Source organism: Diadema antillarum, unplaced genomic scaffold (assembly GCF_040938485.1).
Source record: "Diadema antillarum isolate AM-2024a unplaced genomic scaffold, OU_Dant_1.0 seq00001338_RagTag, whole genome shotgun sequence".
Classification (NCBI taxonomy): Eukaryota; Metazoa; Echinodermata; class Echinoidea; order Diadematoida; family Diadematidae; genus Diadema; species Diadema antillarum.
In genome coordinates this window covers 306,417-328,045 of record NW_027272107.1, presented here as the reverse complement: position 1 = coordinate 328,045, position 21,629 = coordinate 306,417, and the positions used below count along the sequence as shown (strand labels likewise).

At 40.1% G+C, this 21,629-nt stretch overlaps 1 protein-coding gene across 1 annotated transcript; it reads left to right on the top strand.

The window, feature by feature from the left end:
• The first annotated feature begins 1,323 nt into the window (after positions 1–1,323).
• On the top strand, positions 1,324–17,840 carry LOC139708465 (uncharacterized). Its single transcript, XM_071620418.1, has 17 exons — positions 1,324–2,172; positions 2,921–3,040; positions 4,420–4,579; positions 5,148–5,309; positions 6,108–6,269; positions 7,693–7,869; positions 8,861–9,033; positions 9,462–10,381; positions 11,289–11,485; positions 11,996–12,051; positions 12,717–12,860; positions 13,618–13,831; positions 14,247–14,642; positions 15,150–15,377; positions 15,587–15,624; positions 15,970–16,229; positions 17,638–17,840. The coding sequence occupies exons 1-17, from the start codon at positions 2,074–2,076 to the stop codon at positions 17,819–17,821; spliced, it is 3,690 nt and encodes a 1,229-aa protein (XP_071476519.1). The 5' UTR covers positions 1,324–2,073; the 3' UTR covers positions 17,822–17,840.
• The last annotated feature ends 3,789 nt before the right edge of the window (positions 17,841–21,629 follow it).

The following is a 21,629-nucleotide window of genomic DNA, read 5'->3' as shown; positions in this document are numbered from 1 at the left end:
AGCCTCTCTTAGTTTTCTAAATGTTTAATAACTTAAACCATGCATGTCCATTTAGCGATAGATTTTCAGCACAACATGCACAAAATTAACCCTTTCTACTCACCTCGGTGAACCCAACAAAGCTGGGTATTGTCCGATCACGGAATATCTAGCGATGTGCTCTGATAATCGCGGAAAGACGAGTACGAAGCAAGGACATTTTAATCTCGCGTGCCACGTATTAATGTGAATGGATCATCGCGTTGTGTCTTCATTACTAGCGTCATGGAAGTCATGGAATTGTAAACTATTGCTTGGCCACTTTTAGATGAAACTTTGCTTGGCTCAGCGGATTTAGACTCTTTACAGCATTTTCCAACCAGAGCCTAAAATTGTCTGTAACAAGGAATGTAAGGATCTTTTCATGGAAGCAGTCTTCATTCGAACCTTTGGGTGTCATCGTTCAGAGGTTCAGAGGTATGTGACGAAGGGCAACTCAACCCAGGGTACCTGTTTTCTTGGACTCATCTGATGTTTGATTTTGCCTCATTCTTCTACCACTCTAGGCAGAGAGTTGATTGGACATCAACTTGGATGTGGAGGAAAAGGTGAGTGTGCGGATCACATACATGTACCCATCTGCTGAAACTTGCATGATTTTATCGGGTCAAGACATATCTGTAAGCTTTACAAAAACAAACGAACAAAAAAGAGCCTCTGGAAGTAAATGTGAAGTGATACATGTGTATTATGAGAGTTTCAGCCACCTGACTTTATAATATTCCAAAAGACGATCCTGTGCTGGCAATCCATACACTTCAAGGACATGTACTTTCATGAGGGGAAATATGATTTCAGGGGGGAGGGTTATGGATCTAAATGAAATTCTTCAGGTTGCTAGATCAGGTAACTGCAATTCTATATCTTTACAAGTAGACTATGAAAGTTGTATTGTGCTTTCGACCAAGAAATGGTTTCATTCTTCCATCCTCTAAAACTGTAGAGTCGTCCAAAAAAATAAAATTGATTGAAAGATTGGCAAGTTTTGTCATGTGATAACAGTTGAAAGAAACTTTCTTGTACATTATTTTACCATGCTCTCTTGATGAATATACAAAGTACACTGTAAGCATTTGATATTGTGTATAATTTGTGAATGGTATTTGTCAGCTCTTTCAGCCAAATCAGCTCAGAGGGATGGGAACTCGCCTGTTTTGATGTGTGACCACACCCAACCGTGTACCCCCGTTGTAATACTGGTATCAGCTTTATGAGGAGGACAACAGACAAGGCCCCATCTCTGAGCTTCTACCAGTCATCTGCATCGCTACAAATAACGAGAAATTGTCATCTTTCCAAGGAGCTACGTCGTATGGTGTTCTAGGTTGGACTAAGTGTTTTCCGAGTGAGCTGCTTTTGAACGTCGGAACAGCTTCTGAGCGAGTCTTGTACATCAGTTGGTGCATCTGAACACAGCTTCCAACGTTGTTGAAGTGTGTCCATCTACCAACAAAGTTCAAGTATAAATTTAGGAACTGACAGCTGAAAACAAAGAGGATTTGCCAAGTCTTCATCTCCATGTCACACACTCATCTGTACTACATGTACGTTTCTTCTCTATTATTTTTGTCTTTCTCTCTATGCACTTTTGGAACCAAGAAGATCTGTAATTCAATCTAGAATATGAAGACATCTGTATGAACTGAACTGTCATCTGCATCAAAAATATTGTGGACAGTCAAGAACTCTAACAAACAAATAAATAAACAAATAAGGTATCACTTTCTGTTCTATCAGTGTAAAAAAAAAAAAAAAAATCTGATAGAACCAAACAAAAAGAAATGTTAAGCTAAGGATCTTTTGTTGGACTTGTTTTGAAGTGAGCAAGAACTTAAAAACAGTTGGACAAGCGATGATGATACTTCAGATGTATAGGCAGGAGATGGATGCATTCCTGGTAACATCATCATCTTAGCGTAACAGACAATCAAGATATAGCAGCTCTGCCTGTTGAAGCACCTGCACATGCTCTGTGAAACAAACATTAGCGACCACGTGTGGGAATTTCTCACCTCAAATCGTCCGTGTTTTTGAATGATCAAGGATTATCAGCTTCTGCAGAGTATATCGTCCACAACCATGTCGGCTACAGGAGACGATTGCTACTTCTTCTTCTACTCCACCTGCACAAAGGTCAGTTTCCAAACTTGGGTGGCTACAAGTATGTGCATGTCCATGGTGTGGCTTCCATGCTCTTGAAAGTTTGACCTTGGGTCAGCTTTTCCTTATTTCAGTTTGTATTCACAAATCAAAAGAGTTAGAATGATTTATTCTTCGTCTTCTTCTGAAGGTTCATACAGGGCCAGGTCTGTTGATATGTACGGTATTCTGTACAAATTTTTGTACTCTTAGTCTGCCTAAAACTCACTTTTCAGATGTTTTTGGCAATTCAGATGCATTGAAAAGTTCACAGTTACAACGTACAAATTTGTACATCGTATCAAATCCACTTTAATTGTTTTTTTTCATGAGTTTCAGATTTTTTCAGTTTTTTTTTTTCCTGCATGCATTCTGACACTCTGATTGTATTTACAAAGAAGTACAGTGTACATGTATTTTACAATCAATGAAGAGTTAATCACATGTATGTAGAAATGTTCATCCTTGTTTGTAATTTAACACGAGTATTCAACGTCTGTGGAGTTGTTGAAGCTCCTTTCGGGGGCCCTGCCATTACAATGATTACTATCAATCTGGTATAGCCAGAGGTACAATTTGTACACCAAATGTGAAGAATTTTTAACAAGGTGTAACCTAGTGATTGTTGCCTTATAACCACGTCAGTATTAAAACATTTTGTATATGTAGCTTGTTTGTGTTGTTTTTTCAAAGTTTCTTTGTTTTTTTAATACCCGATTCCTGTGAATTTGTGTCGTTCCAGGGACCCAGCTGCCCGTACCGCCACTCCGAGCCAGCGCTGGGAAATGAGGTGGTCTGTATCAACTGGCAGAACGGTCAATGCCTTAGACCCAACTGTGCATTTCGGCACATGGAAATCACTGTGAGTACAGCTGTACACTGTAGGCGCGGGGGGAAAATATCCAGTCCCTATGTATGTTAATTCTTGTTTGTTTGCTTGTTTATTTTTTTTTTCCCACTTAAACCACCTCCATACGTACACATATTTGTATGTGTTACTAATTTTAAATGTTATCTCTACATGAAAAGACATTTTGCCTGTTATACACAACAATACACTTCATATCCAGAAGTTTTAGTCATACGGTGCTAAAGTACTGGAAGAGTTTGAGTTGTGAGATTATACGTTGTTCATGATACATGCACTTGAAATCCTGTGATTTTTATGCATGCACTTGCTGTCTTCCTCTTACTTGGTCCTTTATGTGCCAATTCATATACATACATACAATGTACATAGTGTAGCTGATACAGGTAACATGTTCAGCTTTTTACATTTGCTCAGCATTCAACACTCCATCCAAACTTTACCTAGTTGTAGATTATGGCAAGCTTAGGTACATGTACTATTAAGGGGGGGGGGGGGTCGTGACCCCCCTCAGATCTTGGCTGCCGATGGTGCGATTGCTGCAAAATTTTGTCCGAACATAGAGCTGGATGTCAACTACAAGTGTACAAGATTATATGGTCATACAATAGAAAAATATTGATTTTCTATTTGTAGTAAATTAATTCTGCAAATTTATATGGGAAAGCATATTTTCACCTGTACAGTAACTCCGTTAAAAAGACTGAAGGATTGCTCAGTTTTTGTGTCAGAATTCCTCAAGACACGTCAAACACTTTTGGGGCAAAAAAAATAGCACAGTCAAATTCACTTTGTTTTGTTCTTTATTTTGTGAATTTCATTGTTTTTCTGATCTTTCGATTTTTATTATTTTTTTACCAAAATTTGTTGCAGCCACTTTTTCAAGCTTATCTACATTAGATTTGAGTAATTCCATTTAATATTAAAAGTTGAAATAATCTCATTTATATCAATTTAACAAGAAAACACAATTTGTATTGGATTTGCCCACAATATCACAAATTTTAGCTGTTTTGGGGTCGACATGCACATGCAAAACATTATGTAACTTCAAAACAGTGTACCAGGACGTCGCAAATTTGGTCTAAAAATATGCCGGAGACTTCAAGGAAAAAAGTCATGAAATGGCGCGGAAAAATCTTTGCACATTGCGGAATCGCAGATATAGGGTTTAATAATGGTTGATTTTCACTTTCTCTGCAAGGCATGATGTACATGTACAGTACAAGTACCTGTATGCTTTCTTTTTGAAAAAAAAAATATGACGAGATGACAATATTCACTTGAAAAGGACCTCTGTTAATTACAATTATTTAATTACATTATTAGTAACATCCCTAACGTCAGATTGCTTCTTCTTTTTTTCCCGGCAGAAAAATCGGTCAGAGATCCTATGCTATTGGGAGAGCCAGCCGTTGGGATGCCAGAAGCCTCACTGTCCCTTTAAGCACATCAGGAAATCCTCTTCCTCCGAGAGACTGCCTGCCTCATCGATGTCTCTCATCAACAAACTCCCCACCATTACTGGCCCCGGTGAGACCAGCTGTCAGACATTTGCAGTTTTACCCTCTTAACCCATTCTGTACTGGGTTAAAAGGAGTATGACACACCCTTTGAGTCACTAGAAAGTAGTTGAGCTTCCTAAAAGTGTGACAGTTACAGTCACAAAGCTGTCAAGTGTCAGGAATACTTCTTTGAATTAATTTATACATTCCTGATGTACATTGTACTCTGCTTGACTACTAGTAATTTCAACATAAGAACAAATAAAATAAGACCTAATGCCCCAGAATAGTTTGTGTATTAAAGAAAAAAATGAAGCAAGATAAAAAAAAAAAGAAAATAGGCACAGTAATTGTTGTTTTTATTTTTTTTGTGTGTGTGATTGACACTGTGGCTGAGGCTCTTGTAAGTCAAGCAATATTTTCTCGTGTGTAAAGAAAGGGTGATCCAAAGCCGAAGATTGTTTGCTGAATAAGTATGCACAGATGGGGTTTGGAACTGTAATACAAATGAAGATGTCAGGTACTCCATCTCATTATGTGGATCTCCGGTGACTAAAGCAGTTGATAACGCTGATTGGCTCTTATTCTGCTCCTAGTCACCAAGCCACTCCCACCAGCCACCAGCAGGCCCCTCTCCTCCTCCGTCAAGCAGGCCATACCCGGTGCCACGCCCGGCAACCCCTCCATGGCTGAAGACAAAGAAGCCATTGACATGCCAGCCGTGAAGCCAGTGGTCTTCACCCCTATGGATAGTGAAGGTGTGTCCATGTGATCCTCTTTCCCTGCACTACTTGTACCTTGTGGTGTCAGATTTTGTACCTGAAACTGTTATCCTTTACAGTTCTATCTTCTTGTCCTTGCATAATCATATATATCTTCTTCATGTCATCAACATTATGGATCTCACAGGGATCATAGATTTTACAAACAACTGCCACTAAACATGAAGTTGTGATATGGACATTAACAAGTGATATGATTATTTCTGTTTTTTTGAGAGAATTAAAAGTGTACTTGCAAGTTGAGATCAAATACACTGTTGCAATTGTTGCATTGTTGAACACCAATTAGGTTGGTAATCTCCATTGTAATCTTCAAGCATTTCATGATGAAGTTGTAAACTTCAACAATACGAAGCTTGAAGACTTCATGTAGTCAGTGTTAAAGGAGTATAGTAGAGTGAGATTTACATTTGTATAACAAGTATGCAAATCTCATCCAGAGTTTGCTGAGTGTCATGCGAGAAAAGTAGCAATGTAGAAAATTTATCATAGCTTCTTATTATTATGACACACAGAAGTATAATTTGCTTGGGAAGTTTTATTTTGCAAAGAATCTACATGTATTCTCTCTTGTGTGATATAGTCTTTTGGGATATGAAATTGAGGCTTTGTCTCCTGAAAATAACTATTTTTCTTCAACATGTACAATTCCGCATTTGTCATCTCAGTAGATCAAATAGTCAATCATTAGCAGTCACCATCAGAATTGACTGATGTAAAGTGTGGTTAAACATTGTACATCCCTTGTGTTTATGACTGTGATTGTTGCGACAGATGATGAGAGCTTAGGTACCCTTAGTGTTGATGGCAGCCCGTCCAGGAAGCTGTTGGTATCACCCCTGCGTCCCTCAAACAAGCACCCTGTCCGAGACATCGTCTCCCCGCTCAAGGTGACCTCGCGACTCGGCGGAGGAGCAGGGCCAGATAGCACAAATGGTGATGATACGCACTGACTATAAATGTGACCGTGCACCTCAAAACGAACATAAAGTCGCACACACTGATTTTGCGTGAAGACTGAAAATAAGTGAAATGGGTCAACCTAGCCGAACTTGACTTTTTCATATTTTCTGAAAGAGCGGGTCTTCTTTTATATCATGCTAAAATTTGGTATCATAAAACGGGCAGGAAAGTGTGTTTTTAGCAGCTTATCTCGAACATTTTTGGTAGAATAGTATGATTAGGTGTGTCTTTAGAATCCCTTTTTCATTTCTTAAAAACCTTGTCCACACTCTTCACTTTCAACTCTAATAACTTTTGAAAGGATAGTGCTACTGCTTTGAAAGTTGGCATTAATTATAGACAGAATGTGTTAAAGAGGCATGCTTAAATTCAGTTTAATCTGATGATCCCTTTATTGTTGTTACTCTGGTGGTTTACTTCCTGTTTTTTTGTCCCATTCATCGCACAGCCAGCGCTTGAATAGACACTGTACTTCAGAGCCTCTTTTCTCAGTTCACACTTTTCCTGAGTTTGTGCTTTCTTTCCAATATTTAGATAGGTTAGGAGAGTCCAATTGATTTGAGTTATACATCATTTTAAAGCTTAAAGTCTGGTCTTTCAGAATATGGTCTTAACTAAAAATTCATGTCTGGCGACTTTTTGTTTGTTTTGAGGTGCAGGGTCACAAATGATATTTTATGTAGCGCTCTTCAAATATGGTATCGGTCAATGTTCTTTACATAGTAAAATTCTGGAAAAAGAAATTATCCTCAAGTAGAACGTTAAAATCTTTTCAAGATTCTTGCTGAAACTTGATACTGAGAGTGATGAGTAGAATTCCTTTCGGTTGTCATGTTTTTCAGACTGTTGGTTTTACAGAATGAGAAACTGTGTTCATTTGAGTCTTGTAATGTGCATAAATGAAACTATTCCAAGTAGTGAGCAACAAGAGGATTTAAGTGCTCAGGGTGTTTTGTTACTATTCTGGTTTGGTGTCTGCTGGTTGCAGCGACACAGATGAAATATGCTTTGTATGTTAACATGTTTTTAACTACAGTGGTTATGAAGTCAGGGAAATATATGTGGTGAAACTTTACCACATTGAGCAAATCATTCAAAACACAATGATTAATAGAATGTGAAACTTTACCTCAATTGAGCAAATCATTAAAAATACAATTATTCATAGAATGATAATTGTTAGTATATGTGGTACTGTAAGGATGTCACAGTGTAGACTCAAAGACTTGTAAGCTATTCCCTTGGTTGAAACCGATGTGCATCTTGAATAATATGTTTGTGATATCAAATGACAAGAGACGGTTTGCATTTTAGTAATTTGAGTGCCAGGTTCCTAAAGCTTTAAGTTCTTTCCTCATTCATCTTGGCATTTCTCTCCCGATGTACTACTTTGCAGACAAGCCTCTGACAGTCAAAGTGAAAACTCTTGCTGAGATCCGCCGCGAGAAGAACATGGAGAGGGGCCACGTCACGGAGGATGACGTGGAAAAGATGGACGTCGCGGAGAACCGGAGAAGAGGAGGAGCACCGCTCTTTAGCCGCAGAATCATCTCGGTTAGCTCGAGCAGAAAAGGTGAGAAGCTGTGTGACCTTTTTTGAGTCTTGTGATTCCACTGAATCTGCCCCATCACTTGACCCCTTTTTCACCTTTAGCTTGAGTCATTTTTTGGAATCGGAGAATGATGATCTATTGAAGAGTGGTGCTGCTTTATGAAGAAATGATAATGGTATTGGCTGTTGTGGAAGGTTGAGAATTGGTGTTATTTGGTAGGAGGAGATGGCATTTATAATAACTTTGGTGGTAAAAGTGTGTTTTTGTTGGGGGGGGGGGTACATGCTGTCAAATTATTTTAACTCCTTGGCTGAGAATGTGGAAACAGGCAGTTCTCTGTTGATGTATTTTTCTCACAGAGCCCCAATCCAGTGCCAACAGATCAAGTGATGCTGTGTAATTTGAGAAAGGCTTGATTGCTCAGACCTCTGTATGAGTTCCCAACACATACATAGATCAGATTTTATACAGTACTTCGCCGATTCTTGATTATGTTGGTAAGTTGTTACACTATGAAGTCAAACCTAGAGAAATTGAGTGAACTTAATATTATAAATTATGACTTATTCTTGTGAAATGTTCTTCATGTCCCTGTATTTGAGTCCAAGTGAAAAATTAAATGCATCTATAGAAATGCAAGACAGGTTGGATCACAATTAGTGTTGTACAGGTATGCAATCTCGTCATACATCACTTTGTGCCATCATAAGGATTGTGGCTCTCTTCAAATCGTCTGTGAACCTGTATCCAACAATTGCATCAAGTAGGAGTTACTTCTTTCTTCTCTTGTGTTGAGCAGTGCCAGCAACATTGGTCTCTTCTAATGTCTTGAGTGATATGACAAGTAGAAATCAAGGTTTCCCTCATAACTGTATTCCATCCTGCAGGGGGTTATTTCTTTCTTCTCTTGTATTGAGCAGTGCCTGCAACATTGGTCTCTTGTAATGTCTTGAGTGATATGACAAGTAGAAATCAATTAAGGTTTCCCTCATAATTGTATTCCATCCCGCAGACCCTCAGAAAATGGAGATAGAGGAGGACAATGGAACCACCTCACCTGCTGGCCTCGCCTCAAAGCCCAGGGATGATTTTGGCATCAAGAGTCTGAGTCAAATCAGAAAAGAACAGAAGAAGAGGCTGGGAAGTAGCCTAGAGCCAGATGCAGGTGCAAAGAAGAAACTAAAGGTCAGAGTTCTTTTATTTTTGTCATTATCTCATAACTCCTCCTGTGCTAGTCTCTATTTTCTGTTCCCACTCTTTCTGTCGGTCTGCCCCTGGTTTTTATGCCTCCGCCACGAAGTGTCGCTGGAGGCATTATTTGAATTATGTAGTCATTTTAAGAATGCAGCAATCAGACATGTACTCTTTGCCTTCAATATCATACTTGGTTTCTAAACTTGTGTGCTTTGACAAACTGGAAAATGAATCCTTTGATGTGTGGGACCTGTCTATACGGGACGCCATTTAGTAGACTTGAGTCCAAACTGGATGTTTTGAGAGGAAAATGTGCAGTGGAGTGTTTGTGTGTAAGACATATCAATGAAACTTCGCCATCCCCCAGGCGGAATGTCTCTGCATATCATGTCTTCCTGTGTTTGATCATTGGCATGCAGGTTCCAGAGCTGGAAGAGGAACCATTCGGTGACAGATCGCTGGAGGAGGCAGTCCAGCCAAGCATGACTGTGCGGCGCATTCTGGTCGGAGGAGGCGGGAGGCAGGTGGAGCCGGACTCCACGGTAACAGGGCTGCTCGGAGGAAGAGTGGCCGCGGGTGCCAAGCCCGGCCAGGGGAAGCTGCAGGTGATGAAACGCGTCATTGCAAAGAAGGGTGGTGGCGAGGACAGTGCTGTTCTTTCTGAGGACGACAGCAGCAAACTGAGGACAATCTCGTCCAGGCTAGGAATAACCATGAAAGCTAAGAAGGATGAAAACAGTGTAAGAAGGGCAGTGGCCGACAATTCCCCCACCAAGCAGAAGGTGGGTCTTGCAGGGCGGCTGGGAGTGAAAGTGGAAGGTGCTGGCATCGGTAAAGGAGGGGAATCACTACCAGGGCGTGGTCTTGGCTCAAAGGGAGGAAGCCTGGCTTCCAGGTTGGGTATCCCTATCAGGGCGGGGCAACCTCAAGGACCAAAGGAAGATGAAAAGGAGGACAAAGAGACCACTGCTAAAGGGAGAATGCTAGCGCGACTTGGCAAGCCCTTCAAGGCAGGCAAATCCGATAGTGAGGCGTCAAATGTGGCGGAGGGCGCCATCGGTGGGCAGAGGCGACGGCTGGTCACGCGCCAGGTGAAAGTTCTGAATGCAGACAAAGGAGATGCCGAGAACAGCTCAGACGGAGGTGTGAAGGTGAAGAGCTTGGCGGAAATCAGGAAAGAGAAGCTCCTGAGCCGCCTAGGGAAGGCAGGGTCAGACTCGGACGGCGAGAGCAGGACAGGAGAGAAGACAAGAGCTGAGAGCTCTTCTCAGGGAGAGGAGGAAGAGGAGGAGGATGAGGGAGATGAGAGCCAGAAGGAGAGCAAACCAAAGGAAATCAGGTATGAAATATTGTAAAACATGATATATTCGCGGCATGAATTTTTCGCGAATTGTAGCCGACGGCTTTTTTTGCGGCATGAAATTTTCGTGAAATGCCACTGGGCATTCAATGCATATAGTGTAGACAAGATTTTTCGCGTGCATTTTAATTTCACGAATCTTGGCGCTCGCGAAATTTGCGAAATTAAAATGCACGCGAACATTCCTCGTTTTACAGTATTCTAAACCTTAACCCTCCCACAACAGTGGTCTTTGAAAAATGAAAGGAAACTGAGCTTGTCAGTGATAGCGTGATGAGGATCATTGTTGTGATAGTTTGCTGTCCTGCTCATCTGGAGGTACATGTATGCACTTGAAGGAACAGGCAAAACACATGAGAAGTCAGTTACAATTATTGATTGACATATCGATAACACTGAATATGGGCAGTGTAGTGTTTGATGTATACCTTGGAATTATAAACCAACAAGTAAAGCAGGCATTAATATTAGGAATGAATGTTTCATCTGACATTAGAATGTGAATGCATCTCCAGGAAAAGTGTGCATGGCTACCGGTATTTCCCGATTATTTTATTTTATTTGTTTTCAGTTGGGATCACAATGACTTGTATAATGTACAGTAATTTTTTGCGACTTTAGCTAAATGTACAAGTAGTGACATTAGGAATGAGTGCAAGGAGATGTCTAGAAAATTTTTCCCTGAACAGTAAGTGGATTCTCGGAGATAAAGTGTATTAGATCAAGCAGGATGTATGAGAGACTCTTTGCAGAATTTGCTTCTGCCACTGCTGGTTAAGTCTCTGTTGCAGAAAATGACAGAAGTTTTAAATAAAGCTTGTACAATATACCCATTGTTACGCCTAAAGTAAAACTCCATTTTTTTATGCGGACTTTCACGATGCAGGATAAAGACCCTGGCTGAGATCAGGCAGGAGAAAAAGGCAAGGTTGAGTGCACCAGTCTCACCACAGGGCGAGGAAACGCAAGGTGACAAAGATGCCGCCGACTCGCCTGAGAAAAGAGTGCAGTCTGCCCTGGGGAGGAGAGTGAGGAAAAAGAGGGAGATTGCCCTCTACAAGCCTCCAGCAGCTGCTTCAAGAGGTAGAGGAAATAAAAAATATAATCTTTCTCTTCAAGTATATAACACATAGTCATGGACAGAGAAAAAGATTTTGTGATTCTGTAGCTACAAAGAATGCTTGAAGGAGGTCTGCTCACCCATGACAAGATATGGCCTACAAATATGTATAGCATGTGAAGAGGGTAATACAAGAGAAGTGACTGTCATGACTTTGTGGGGTAGTGGGCGAGTGAATTTGTTTGGTGATATGTTGTACCTGATTATGCAGAGTAAACAAGACACAATTGAGCATGAAGATATTGTAATCTCATCATTATTTGATGAGGAGTTTCTCACCTTAACCAAGACATGGACAATATGTGTCGGTGGTATAGTTGTTACTTCTGGCACTCTTGAATGGAATGCCAGTAGTGTTTTAATATTTTGAAACTGTTTTGGCTGTTTCTGTTTTTTTTTTTTTTTTTGTTTTGTGTTGTCTTTTTTGTTCACTCCAACTCGTCAACTCCAATTGCCTTGACTTTTATCTCTAGTGACGATGAAGCCAGAATCTCAGCCCATGATTCGGAGAATCAATACCACAGATAAGGTATGCTTATTTAGTATTAACAAAAGCTGGTGTCCTTTACGTGAAGGACATATGTACGTGTATTCTTACCATGGAGGACATGTATCCTATTCTCTACAATGTAGCGCCACAAAGAAATAGATCAGTGTACTCTCGTTAAGATTGCAGTGTTTTTGTGCCGTTATAGTTCAGTTGTTTTGCAAAGAACCAGAATGTTTTCCTGCAGGCCGACCTGATACAACACCTGCTTCATCCTTTGTGCAGTCTTCTTTTATCTTCATAATTTGAGTCATTTTGCTTTGTAACTTTGTAAAATCAACATTTACGTAGGCGCAAAATTCACCAAGTTTGGGCAGATGGACACAACCATGAACTGAAACTCTTCCAGCCTCTACAATGTAGCTTTATAAGTCTTCAACTTGAAGCCCTATGTAATTTCAACGAATGTATTATGGCATTAGGTCCAAGAATAGCATGTGTCTCAATATTGAACCCTCCCCCCTCCAAAAAAAAAAAAGTCACCATAAATGGCTCTCTAAGAGCTCTTGACAATGAACAGTAAAGCCCCAAGATATTCAAATTACAACCTCAAGATTTTCACATTACGTTGAAGATTTTAGACGTAAGAAAGAATAATATATTTTCCTGTTGTTTATTGTTTGAACTTTGCAACGTTTCAATTTTAGGTGGACGCGGAGCAGCCTGCCACCAAAGTTCGTCGACTGAATCTTTCCAAGTCAGTGGAGAGTGCCAACAAGGGGACCGAGTCCCTCTTGTCCGTCATTCGGACCAAGAAAGTGGACGCTGCGGGCGATGCTTCGTCCATCCAGGTATGAATCTCCGACTTGGTGAAGCGTATTGAGTTTACAGTTGCCTGAATTTACTGTGGACCTGGAATAGAATGCAAGGGGAATTGACCCCTCCCAGTTTTCTGTGACCGCATCAGTTTGATAACATAATCATTGCTCATATCAGATATGCCTATGGAATGTTACAACATGTCAATCAGTGTGCGCATGTCATTGAAATATCTCATTACTACATACTAATGTTTGTGTACAGTTACAAATAGCAGTCATGTAAAATTCAACTGATTGTTTCATGTTTACTGTTTTCCAATTATTGTCAACCAAATATTTATTTATTTATTTTTTTGCATTGATATTAAGATTTCTAGTATACATTGGTAGGTTCTTTTTTATTTGAGAGGAAAACACCCCTTTTTTGGCAGTTATTGTACAACTTCTACTTTTACCAGTCACCGAATTCAATGTTATCTGTCTAAGGCCCCGTTGCTAGAAACTTTGCGTTTAAACGCAACTTGCAACTGATTGTCACTGGCCAATCAAAATCATTGTTGCATGCATGTCTTCTTAATAGGGCAGACCCTGAGCCAATCAGAATGGTTGTTTCAAAATTAGCAATTATTTGCAATTGATTGCAACTTTCTTGCAACGGGGCCTAAGTCTGGTCAGATTGAATAAAATGGTAACATTCTTTATATTCTACTCATTTGCTGTAGACCATGTAAATATTTGTAATTCTGTTTTGATTTTTGCTGCTTAATATGCAAATTATCTGTTGTAGATCAAGAGCCTGGCTGAAATCAGGGCGGAGAAACAGCGTCTGAGTCAGGTGACCAGCACCGCCAAGGTGACTCCTTCTGCAGAGGAAGGGGCATCCAAGCCATCCTCGCAGGATGATGCAGTTGCCCCCGACAACGAGGAGGAGAGGAAACGTCAGAGGCGAGCCTTGATTTGGAGCAGGATGGACAACAAGTCTGACAAGCCAGTAGTTAAAGGTCAGGAGAATTGACGATTTATTGGAATTATTTCATATTTCGCAGTGAAAAGATCAGACAATATTAGCACCTTCCACAGCTTCATGAAATCAGCGCACATGATGAAGTCTGCACCCCATGTACAGAGTACCTTCTTTTTTTTTTTAGCATGCTGCATATGTATAAACCAAAGTCCAGAAAAAGGAGGGTACTGTACTTTCTTCAAGTAATTAACTCAAAGTATATCATCCCCAAAGCTTAACCCCCCTCTAAAATGTGAAAATAACAAATTATGTTTGTTACAATGATTTTGTTACTGATCAGAATTAGCCCCTGCGTGACCTTCGAAAGAGGTTGCAAAATTGTTGAGGAACACGTCAGTTTTTGGTGGATTTATGAATAGCTGGATCTTCCTCTCACTTTGCGTTCACTGTAGCTGGCGAAGGGGATGGGAAGAAGAGTCTAGATGAACTGCGACGCGAGAGGCGGGCCAGATTATGGAACCTCACCCCGTCTGGCGATTCCATCACCACAGCAACTCAAAGGGCGGCGGACCCCGCCTTGAGCGAAGCGGAGATCAAGATCAAGACCCTGGACGAGATTCGGAGGGAAAAGCAGCTGAGAGACGGGAAGACCACCGACAGTGGATCCGTGGAGGACCAGCAGGTGGTTGTTAGACCAATAGAGCAGGAGGTAACCATGGCAATGCCTGGCCCGGAGGCCAGCATCCCAGATTCCTCCTCCAGCGTTTCAGATGAGAGGAAGGAGGATGGAGATGAGAGGGAAGCTTCACAAGCCGGGCTGGGTTCACCGCGCAAGATAACACGACCCAGTAAGTCTGACTCTTTCTTGTGTTGCCACTGGCATCAGTGCCTTTTATTTATTCATTATTTTTATTGGGGGGGGGGGGGGGGGCCAAGAGTAGTTTGTGGGTGAAGAGACATCAAACAACTTTGGGTAAATGTAAAGCTTTCTCACAAAATGACTTTCAAGTTCAAAATCGCTCAATTTAATTTTTGACGGCACCTTTTCAAAGAAACCAACAAAATTACTGCATGTCAATATATGGTTTGTAGTGTGTATGGTCTTTGGTAAATTTTTCTCTTCAGTCTGCATCCACTTGCTACACAGTTAGGAACTAATGCGATACTGGCACGTGATGAAGTTTATTCAGTCACTCTTGAAATAAAAGTTTGATCCATTTCAAGATAGTGAAGATGAGCATTGAGGAGAGAGAATGTAAGATAATTAGGATTAGATCTCTAATTAGTGAAGCCCAAAGTCATTTCAACTTGACAGTCATTCTGGTTTTGTTTTGATATCGTGGTTGTGTTAACAGCTGTGAAATTAGCCAAGAAGCCAGTGAGGTCCAGGAGAGGTAGACAGGCCTCAAACACATCTCAGGGAAACACTACGACACCTAGTGAGGCAGCTGTGGAAGAGAAGGTAAGAAAGGATAGAGAATGGTACCGACATTCAATGGCTTACATGTATGTTGGTAGAGATCCAAGAGTCATGGAGTGCTATGTAACTCCTGCAACATCAGATGGATGTTCCCATGGCAACAGTACAACACCTACAAATCGACTGTGAAAGGTATTCTGTGTAATTTTGTTTTTGATAGATTGTATGTTGGTAGCAGTTCTCAGGACTTTGAAACCAATCAAATTTTGTGTGCCTTTCTGAAAAAGGATCTAGTAGAGTAGTTTTGGGATGAAGGTGTTATTTGATTATGATCATGAATTGCTGGACTATCACCTCTCCCTATGCCTGCAGGAGGCTGGCTGAAAACTTCAATATCTCTTCACATCTTGGTAAGAGAAAAATAGGTAAAAGAAGAAAAAAATATCCCTGACTTCAGACAATTTTTTTTTTTTTCTGATTTAGATGCATGTAACACCCAAGTACCTATCATATGTTGATGTGTGAATGTGAGCAGCCCGGAATTGATTTAAAAAAAAATACTTTTAATATGAAAAACAAAAACAAATAAGGAATACCCATTATGTCTTGTCAGGTAGTATAGGCAAGACTTTCAGTAGAAATGAAAGTAGTGATTTAGGAGTGAGGGTTTTTGGAGCATACCTTGCCTCCACTTTATCATTATCTTGTTCCCTCTCACAAACTATCAAACCCCCCCCCCCCCCCAAACCCAACAGGCACAGCTGGAGAGGCATCTACCACCGAGTTCTCCTCCACAGGTTGTGCCTGGTGACGCCGTCACTACTGAGAACATACAGGTTGCCACACCTAGCAACGACACCAGCCCCACACCAGCCCTCGACCAGGATGGCTTTCAGGAAGACGAGGTGAAGGAGGACAGCACCAAGGTGGACATTGCAGGGAAAGATGTCCTCGACCAGGTTGTGGAGAAAACTGTCCAGAAGGAGGCTGATACGACCACAGCGTCCGTCTATCGGTGAGCCACCATTTTCTTCCTTTCCCTTTAACTCTTTATGTGCCACGGTGGAAACCCCCTGTGTGCCACGTTATTCTGAGACACGAAGGTAGTCATGCTTTGAGAAAGAATTCTGTTTTTCCAATTTGTATAACTTCTACAAATTTCTGTTAAGCTGGACATAATAGTGAGCAAAGTTAAAGAGGAATGCCAAAGTTTGCTTCTATATACAATGTATAACAATTCTATTTCCATTTTTTCTTTTGAATTACCAGTTGCTACATTACTGTAAAGGCATGACTTTTGCACATAAAATAGTGACAGAAACTTAGAATATACACGCAAATCTACTGTAGTTGGGAACACCGCTTGATAGTCAATCACCACATAGAATGCAAGCCGTATGTGAAAGGAACAAAAGCGCAAGAAACTCCTTGATTGTACCGCGGGATTAGCGATTTATCGATCGGTTTTGTCGGCTTTGTTTGTTGAGCAGAATATGCGAAGTTGGCACGCCGTCGACTGAGCTGAACGTGCGAACGTGGCACATAAAGAGTTAATTTGTTTCTCCTAAACTTTCTGGTAGGATTGTGTAGGCTTGGTGTTCTATCCTCGGGGTCTGATACCGCACATTGTAACTCTTCCTTGGAGGCTTTCCTTGTATGCGACTTTAGGTTGATTCATGATACAGATGAGAAGGCATTCATTTAAGCAGAAAACTTTCTACTACAACCCTAAAATACATATTGTTGACCCCAAGGAAGTAAGATTTCAAGTAGGTGGAAGTAAACAAAGACTGGAGGTAATAAATGTCATTGAACACAATCAGTAATGTCTATAAATATCAGACAACACCAAAATATTTGTGTATCATTTGCCAGGTGCAATTGCAGGTAGAAGTTCACTTGTGGGGAGGGAGTCTTATTTGATGTAAAAAGGACATACACATACTAGTATTCTTTATGTGTTTTTTAATCGCTTGATTCTAAGCTTTAAATCGATATATAATTGGCTTGTTTCACTGTAAGGAAAATGTACAAAAAATCAATTGAAAGTTAGAAAACTGTGTAGGTTATGCTCAAGTCAGCTTTACGCACATTCTCTTTCTTTTATCTCTGACTTTAAACGGTTAATGTAATGATGCACCACATACTGTAAATTGAGGAATTTTCGCGTGCATTTTAATTTCGCAAATTTCGCGAGCGCCAAAATTCGCGAAATTAAAATGCACGCGAAAGCTTTTGTCTACACTACATGCATTGAATGCCAGTAGCAATTCACGAAAATTTCAAGCCACGAAAAAGGCTGTCGGCTCCAATTTGCGAAAATTTCATGCCGCGAATATATCATGTTTTACAGTACTCATTGTACAAAGTATTACTCATATTGACCTCTTCACTGATGACAACATAATCCGTTTGTGATTCAGGAGGCCTAGTGATACCAAGCCGTCCCCGAGGAGGTTAGCGAGTGTGACCGACGAGGATCTCGATAGATTTTTGGAAGAACATGACGACGACGACCTCGACAGCCAGCCTGCAGTTGCCATGGCGACGCAGGACGATGATGACGACAACCTCCTCGATGAGCTGGATGATTTCCTTAACAGCTGATGATGGCAAAATCATCCCCTCCCCCCCCCCCCCCCCCCCCAATGGAAACCTCATATCTCGAATGTACTCCCTACCACATTGTTCATCATATGCCTTGCAAGTACATGTATATAGTCATATTGACTGGTGCAACAGTATCTTTGTATTTCAGGATGACTATAATATGTGTGCTGGAGATATAATGCACTCGGTCATTACAAGATGACTTTCTTAACATGTGATTGTTCAGCAGTATTAATCCCGGAAATAATTTTAGAGGGTAATTTCTGTTGTGTATTCATATCCAAGGAAACACCATTTGCAGATATTGCTATTAGATTATGTGAGTATGCAAGAGGCAAGAAAAGGAAAAAAAAAAATGCATTTGGAAGTTGTCAGTGCCAGATTTTTTCAAATCTTTTTGAATTCAAAATTTAATTTTGAATTATAGAATTTTCGTGCAAGGTTTGTTTTGAAGGTGGAACTTATTAAGCTCTTGTCATTCCATGCTGTGTAAAGAATTCATAAACGTGTTGGAAAGTTTAATTATGACATTGAGGTGTAGTGATGATGGTAATCATTTCTGTGTTAATGATTTCTGTGCTTACGTTGCCTATCCATTTTATTTTCTTGTTTTTGTTTTGTGTTTTGCTTGATATTGCTTAGCCAGGAATCTGTCTCTTTTGACAAATTTCATGTCTGCTTGGCATGTGCTTAATTTCAACTCCATCAGAAGTGTTCTTACTTTCTTCTATCTTTCCAGAATCCAGTGTAATCATTAGTTTGCATCAGGTTTCACAATGAATTTGTATTTGAGGCCAAGCCTCACCCCCCCCCCCCCCAAAAAAAAAGGAAAAAAAAATCTCCAACATACTCCAAAAACAAAAATGAACAATTCAGAACCCAAAGCTGACTTTTCAAGCAGAAGATTTTGCATATCTGTTTTAGCTTTATACCTGTAGCATGGAAAGGTAGAAATATGGAGGAGAGTGTTACCATGAGATGCATATTGCTTCTTCTTCTCTTTGTCAAACCCTAGCAGACAGATGATCATGCCTCTGCTGGCAACTGGTTTTCTATCGCAAGTTGATTTTAAAAAAAAAAAGTTTCACTGAGAGATAATAGTGAAAAAAGTAAAATATCTGAATGTGCAAGAACCTTTCTGAGAGCTGCAATATCTCTTCATGTCTGAAATACAAATGTAAGAGAATATTTAAAAATCTCTCTGAATTGGGAAGTATTTTACCCAGAGAGATGAATGTAACATAAGGTCATCTCTGCAATTGCTCCTTGGAATCTTGCTGATTTGGATGGGGGACTGTTGGCAGACTAGGAAATTGCTTTCAGAAGCTTGCCATATGGTGCTCCCAGTCATTGTAGCGGGATTACACTGGGTCATCATGAAACAGCGTATGTGTCTAGACAGCAGCCTGGAAGTAAGGCTGTTAACATAAATTATTTGTATTGCCCGCAAAAGAAAAAAAAATGCGATGAATTGAACTAAACTGAACTGAATTCAGGATTTCATTCTTGAGATATGACCAACATGTATTTTATGTACCTCAAGAAAGTTTGACCCAGATTCAACTGCTGTGGCTACAAGAAATGGCATCAATGGTTTATTTCCATTTGTGATTAAAATGGAGGGAGTTGCAATTTCATTCTAGCAATGGTTTCTTTGGATGGAAATAATTTCACATGTCACAAATTAACAAGAAAATGCATGTTTCAGTACGGCTGCATAGTCATACAAGCTGCAAGCTCAGGTTTTTACGTTAATGATGTATGTCTTTGATTTACTGCTATACCAGATACACATTGCCCCTTATTATTTTGCTCTCATGTACATAATGTATGCATAAAGTTCATTGATACGTACAAGGTTATAGTGCTGCTTACTTCTCTTGCAGTTATGCAACCATGCATTACCATCTGCTCTTGTATGCATGAGTATCAAGTCTGTACCACTTGGGCAATGTCAAAAGCTGTCAGTGTTTCCAAGACGACTTTGAAAGATGATTTGACATATATTGATTTAAAAAAAAAATGTTCATTCTGTCACCAAGCACACACATTACTCAGAAGACCAAATGTCCATGTCTATATGAAACCGTACCTCGTTGCCTGAACACATGTAGAAAATGAAATCTGATTGGCAGTGATTTGTCGGCTCCGTGTCGTTTGGATTTCAAATCAGGTCGATCTGATATAGAGTACTATTTCCTCTCTGCTTGTGTATTCTGATACTCGTTGGGTGTGCAAGTATAACTTATTTCTCACTGTATGTACAATTGTATGACAGCATTGCCTTTTAATTTTGACCGTGAATTATCAATTTTAAGCCATGAATCTGGAAGTTGATGGGGGTGATATGAATTGATGCAGGTAAACTTGCTCTGGTCCGGTTCACCTGACTTTTGTGGGAGTTTGAAGAAAGTTGTGAGCAAACTATTAAAGGAGCAGTTACTCACTGATGCTGCAGCTGAAGCTTTTTTGAGCTTTCTCTTTTGTATTGCACCAGCCAATTCCCCAAAACAGAACAAAGCAAAACAAAACAAATGTTGGTACTGATCCAGAAATTTGTACGCACACTGTCGAACAGAAACAACTCTAGCATCACCTTTCCTCAAGAAAAAAAAAGCAAAACAAAACAGAAGCCCCCCCCCCCCCCCAAAAAAAAAAAAAATACAACAACAACAAAACGAGGGAGGGAGAGGGAGAGAGAAAAAGAATTACTGTAAAACATGATATATTCGCGGCATGAATTTTTCGCGAATTGGAGCCGACGGCCTTTTTTGTGGCATGAAATTTTCGCGAACTGCCACTGGCATTCAGTGCATATAGTATACAAAAGAACTTTCGCGTGCATTTTAATTTCGCGAATCTTCACGCTCGCGAAATTCGCGAAATTAAAATGCACGCGAACATTTCTCGTTTTACAGTATACAGTTTACAGTGTATTAGGATTCAAGGATTGTGATAGATGTTGCAATCATGTTTGATACTTGCTCCAATGGATTCATCAGTGTTTCACATCATTTCTGTACTTTCACTGTTTTTGTGACTGTTGATGATTCATGGACTTGGCTGTACCATTCCAGGTGTTCATATTGGCATGGACCATTAATAGAGTTAAGAGACAAATCTGTAGGTGTTTTCGTTGGAATGCATCATTAATTTCTTCACAGCGTAATGGAGACTCGTAGAGATTAATAAGAAGTGCAGTGCCTATACAACAGTTCCTTTATACTTGTGTGAGGTTTGTTCGTTGTTATACTATGGATATGTGATATCAAAGTCTGTTCTTATGAGAGGGAGGTTCACTTTAATTACACTGTGTACTTTGTTTATACATGATGCAAAATATTGATAGCAAACACATGCAAAAAAAAAAAAAAAAGAAAATCTTAGTTTGTTGTCTGTTTTTTTGACTTTGGGCATATTTCTGTGTCTTTTATCGTTACTGTGCTAATATTGACACTTTATGTCAATTGTAAATGTATAGAGATTACCCAGTGCACCTCACCCCTATTCATTGTGTCACCTTGATCTTCTGGTGACTTAAGCACATTATTACACATGAGTTGACTTGCTAGTGTACATCTACGTCAAGTTTGGATAGATGACTGAATGCTGATCAGAATGCACCACTGGGCAAGTTATTCTTAGTGCCTGGACATGCAAAGGGTTAAATACATCTGTTTCTTTTTGTGTAATGCAAGTACAGTGGTTTTCTTATTGAAGGTTGTGTTTCATGGATCTGTACAGTACAAATGTCTAGATGGTGTCCACACCACGGTATCATGCAAATTGAGTGTCACTGTAAGTG

Coding starts and splice junctions, on each gene's coding strand:
- LOC139708465 (XM_071620418.1), top strand. CDS start 2,074: ATGATCAAGGATTATCAGCTTCTGCAGAGTATATCGTCCACAACCATG. Junction 2,173..2,920: donor TCTACTCCACCTGCACAAAG/GTCAGTTTCCAA, acceptor GTGTCGTTCCAG/GGACCCAGCTGCCCGTACCG. Junction 14,643..15,149: donor GCGCAAGATAACACGACCCA/GTAAGTCTGACT, acceptor TTGTGTTAACAG/CTGTGAAATTAGCCAAGAAG.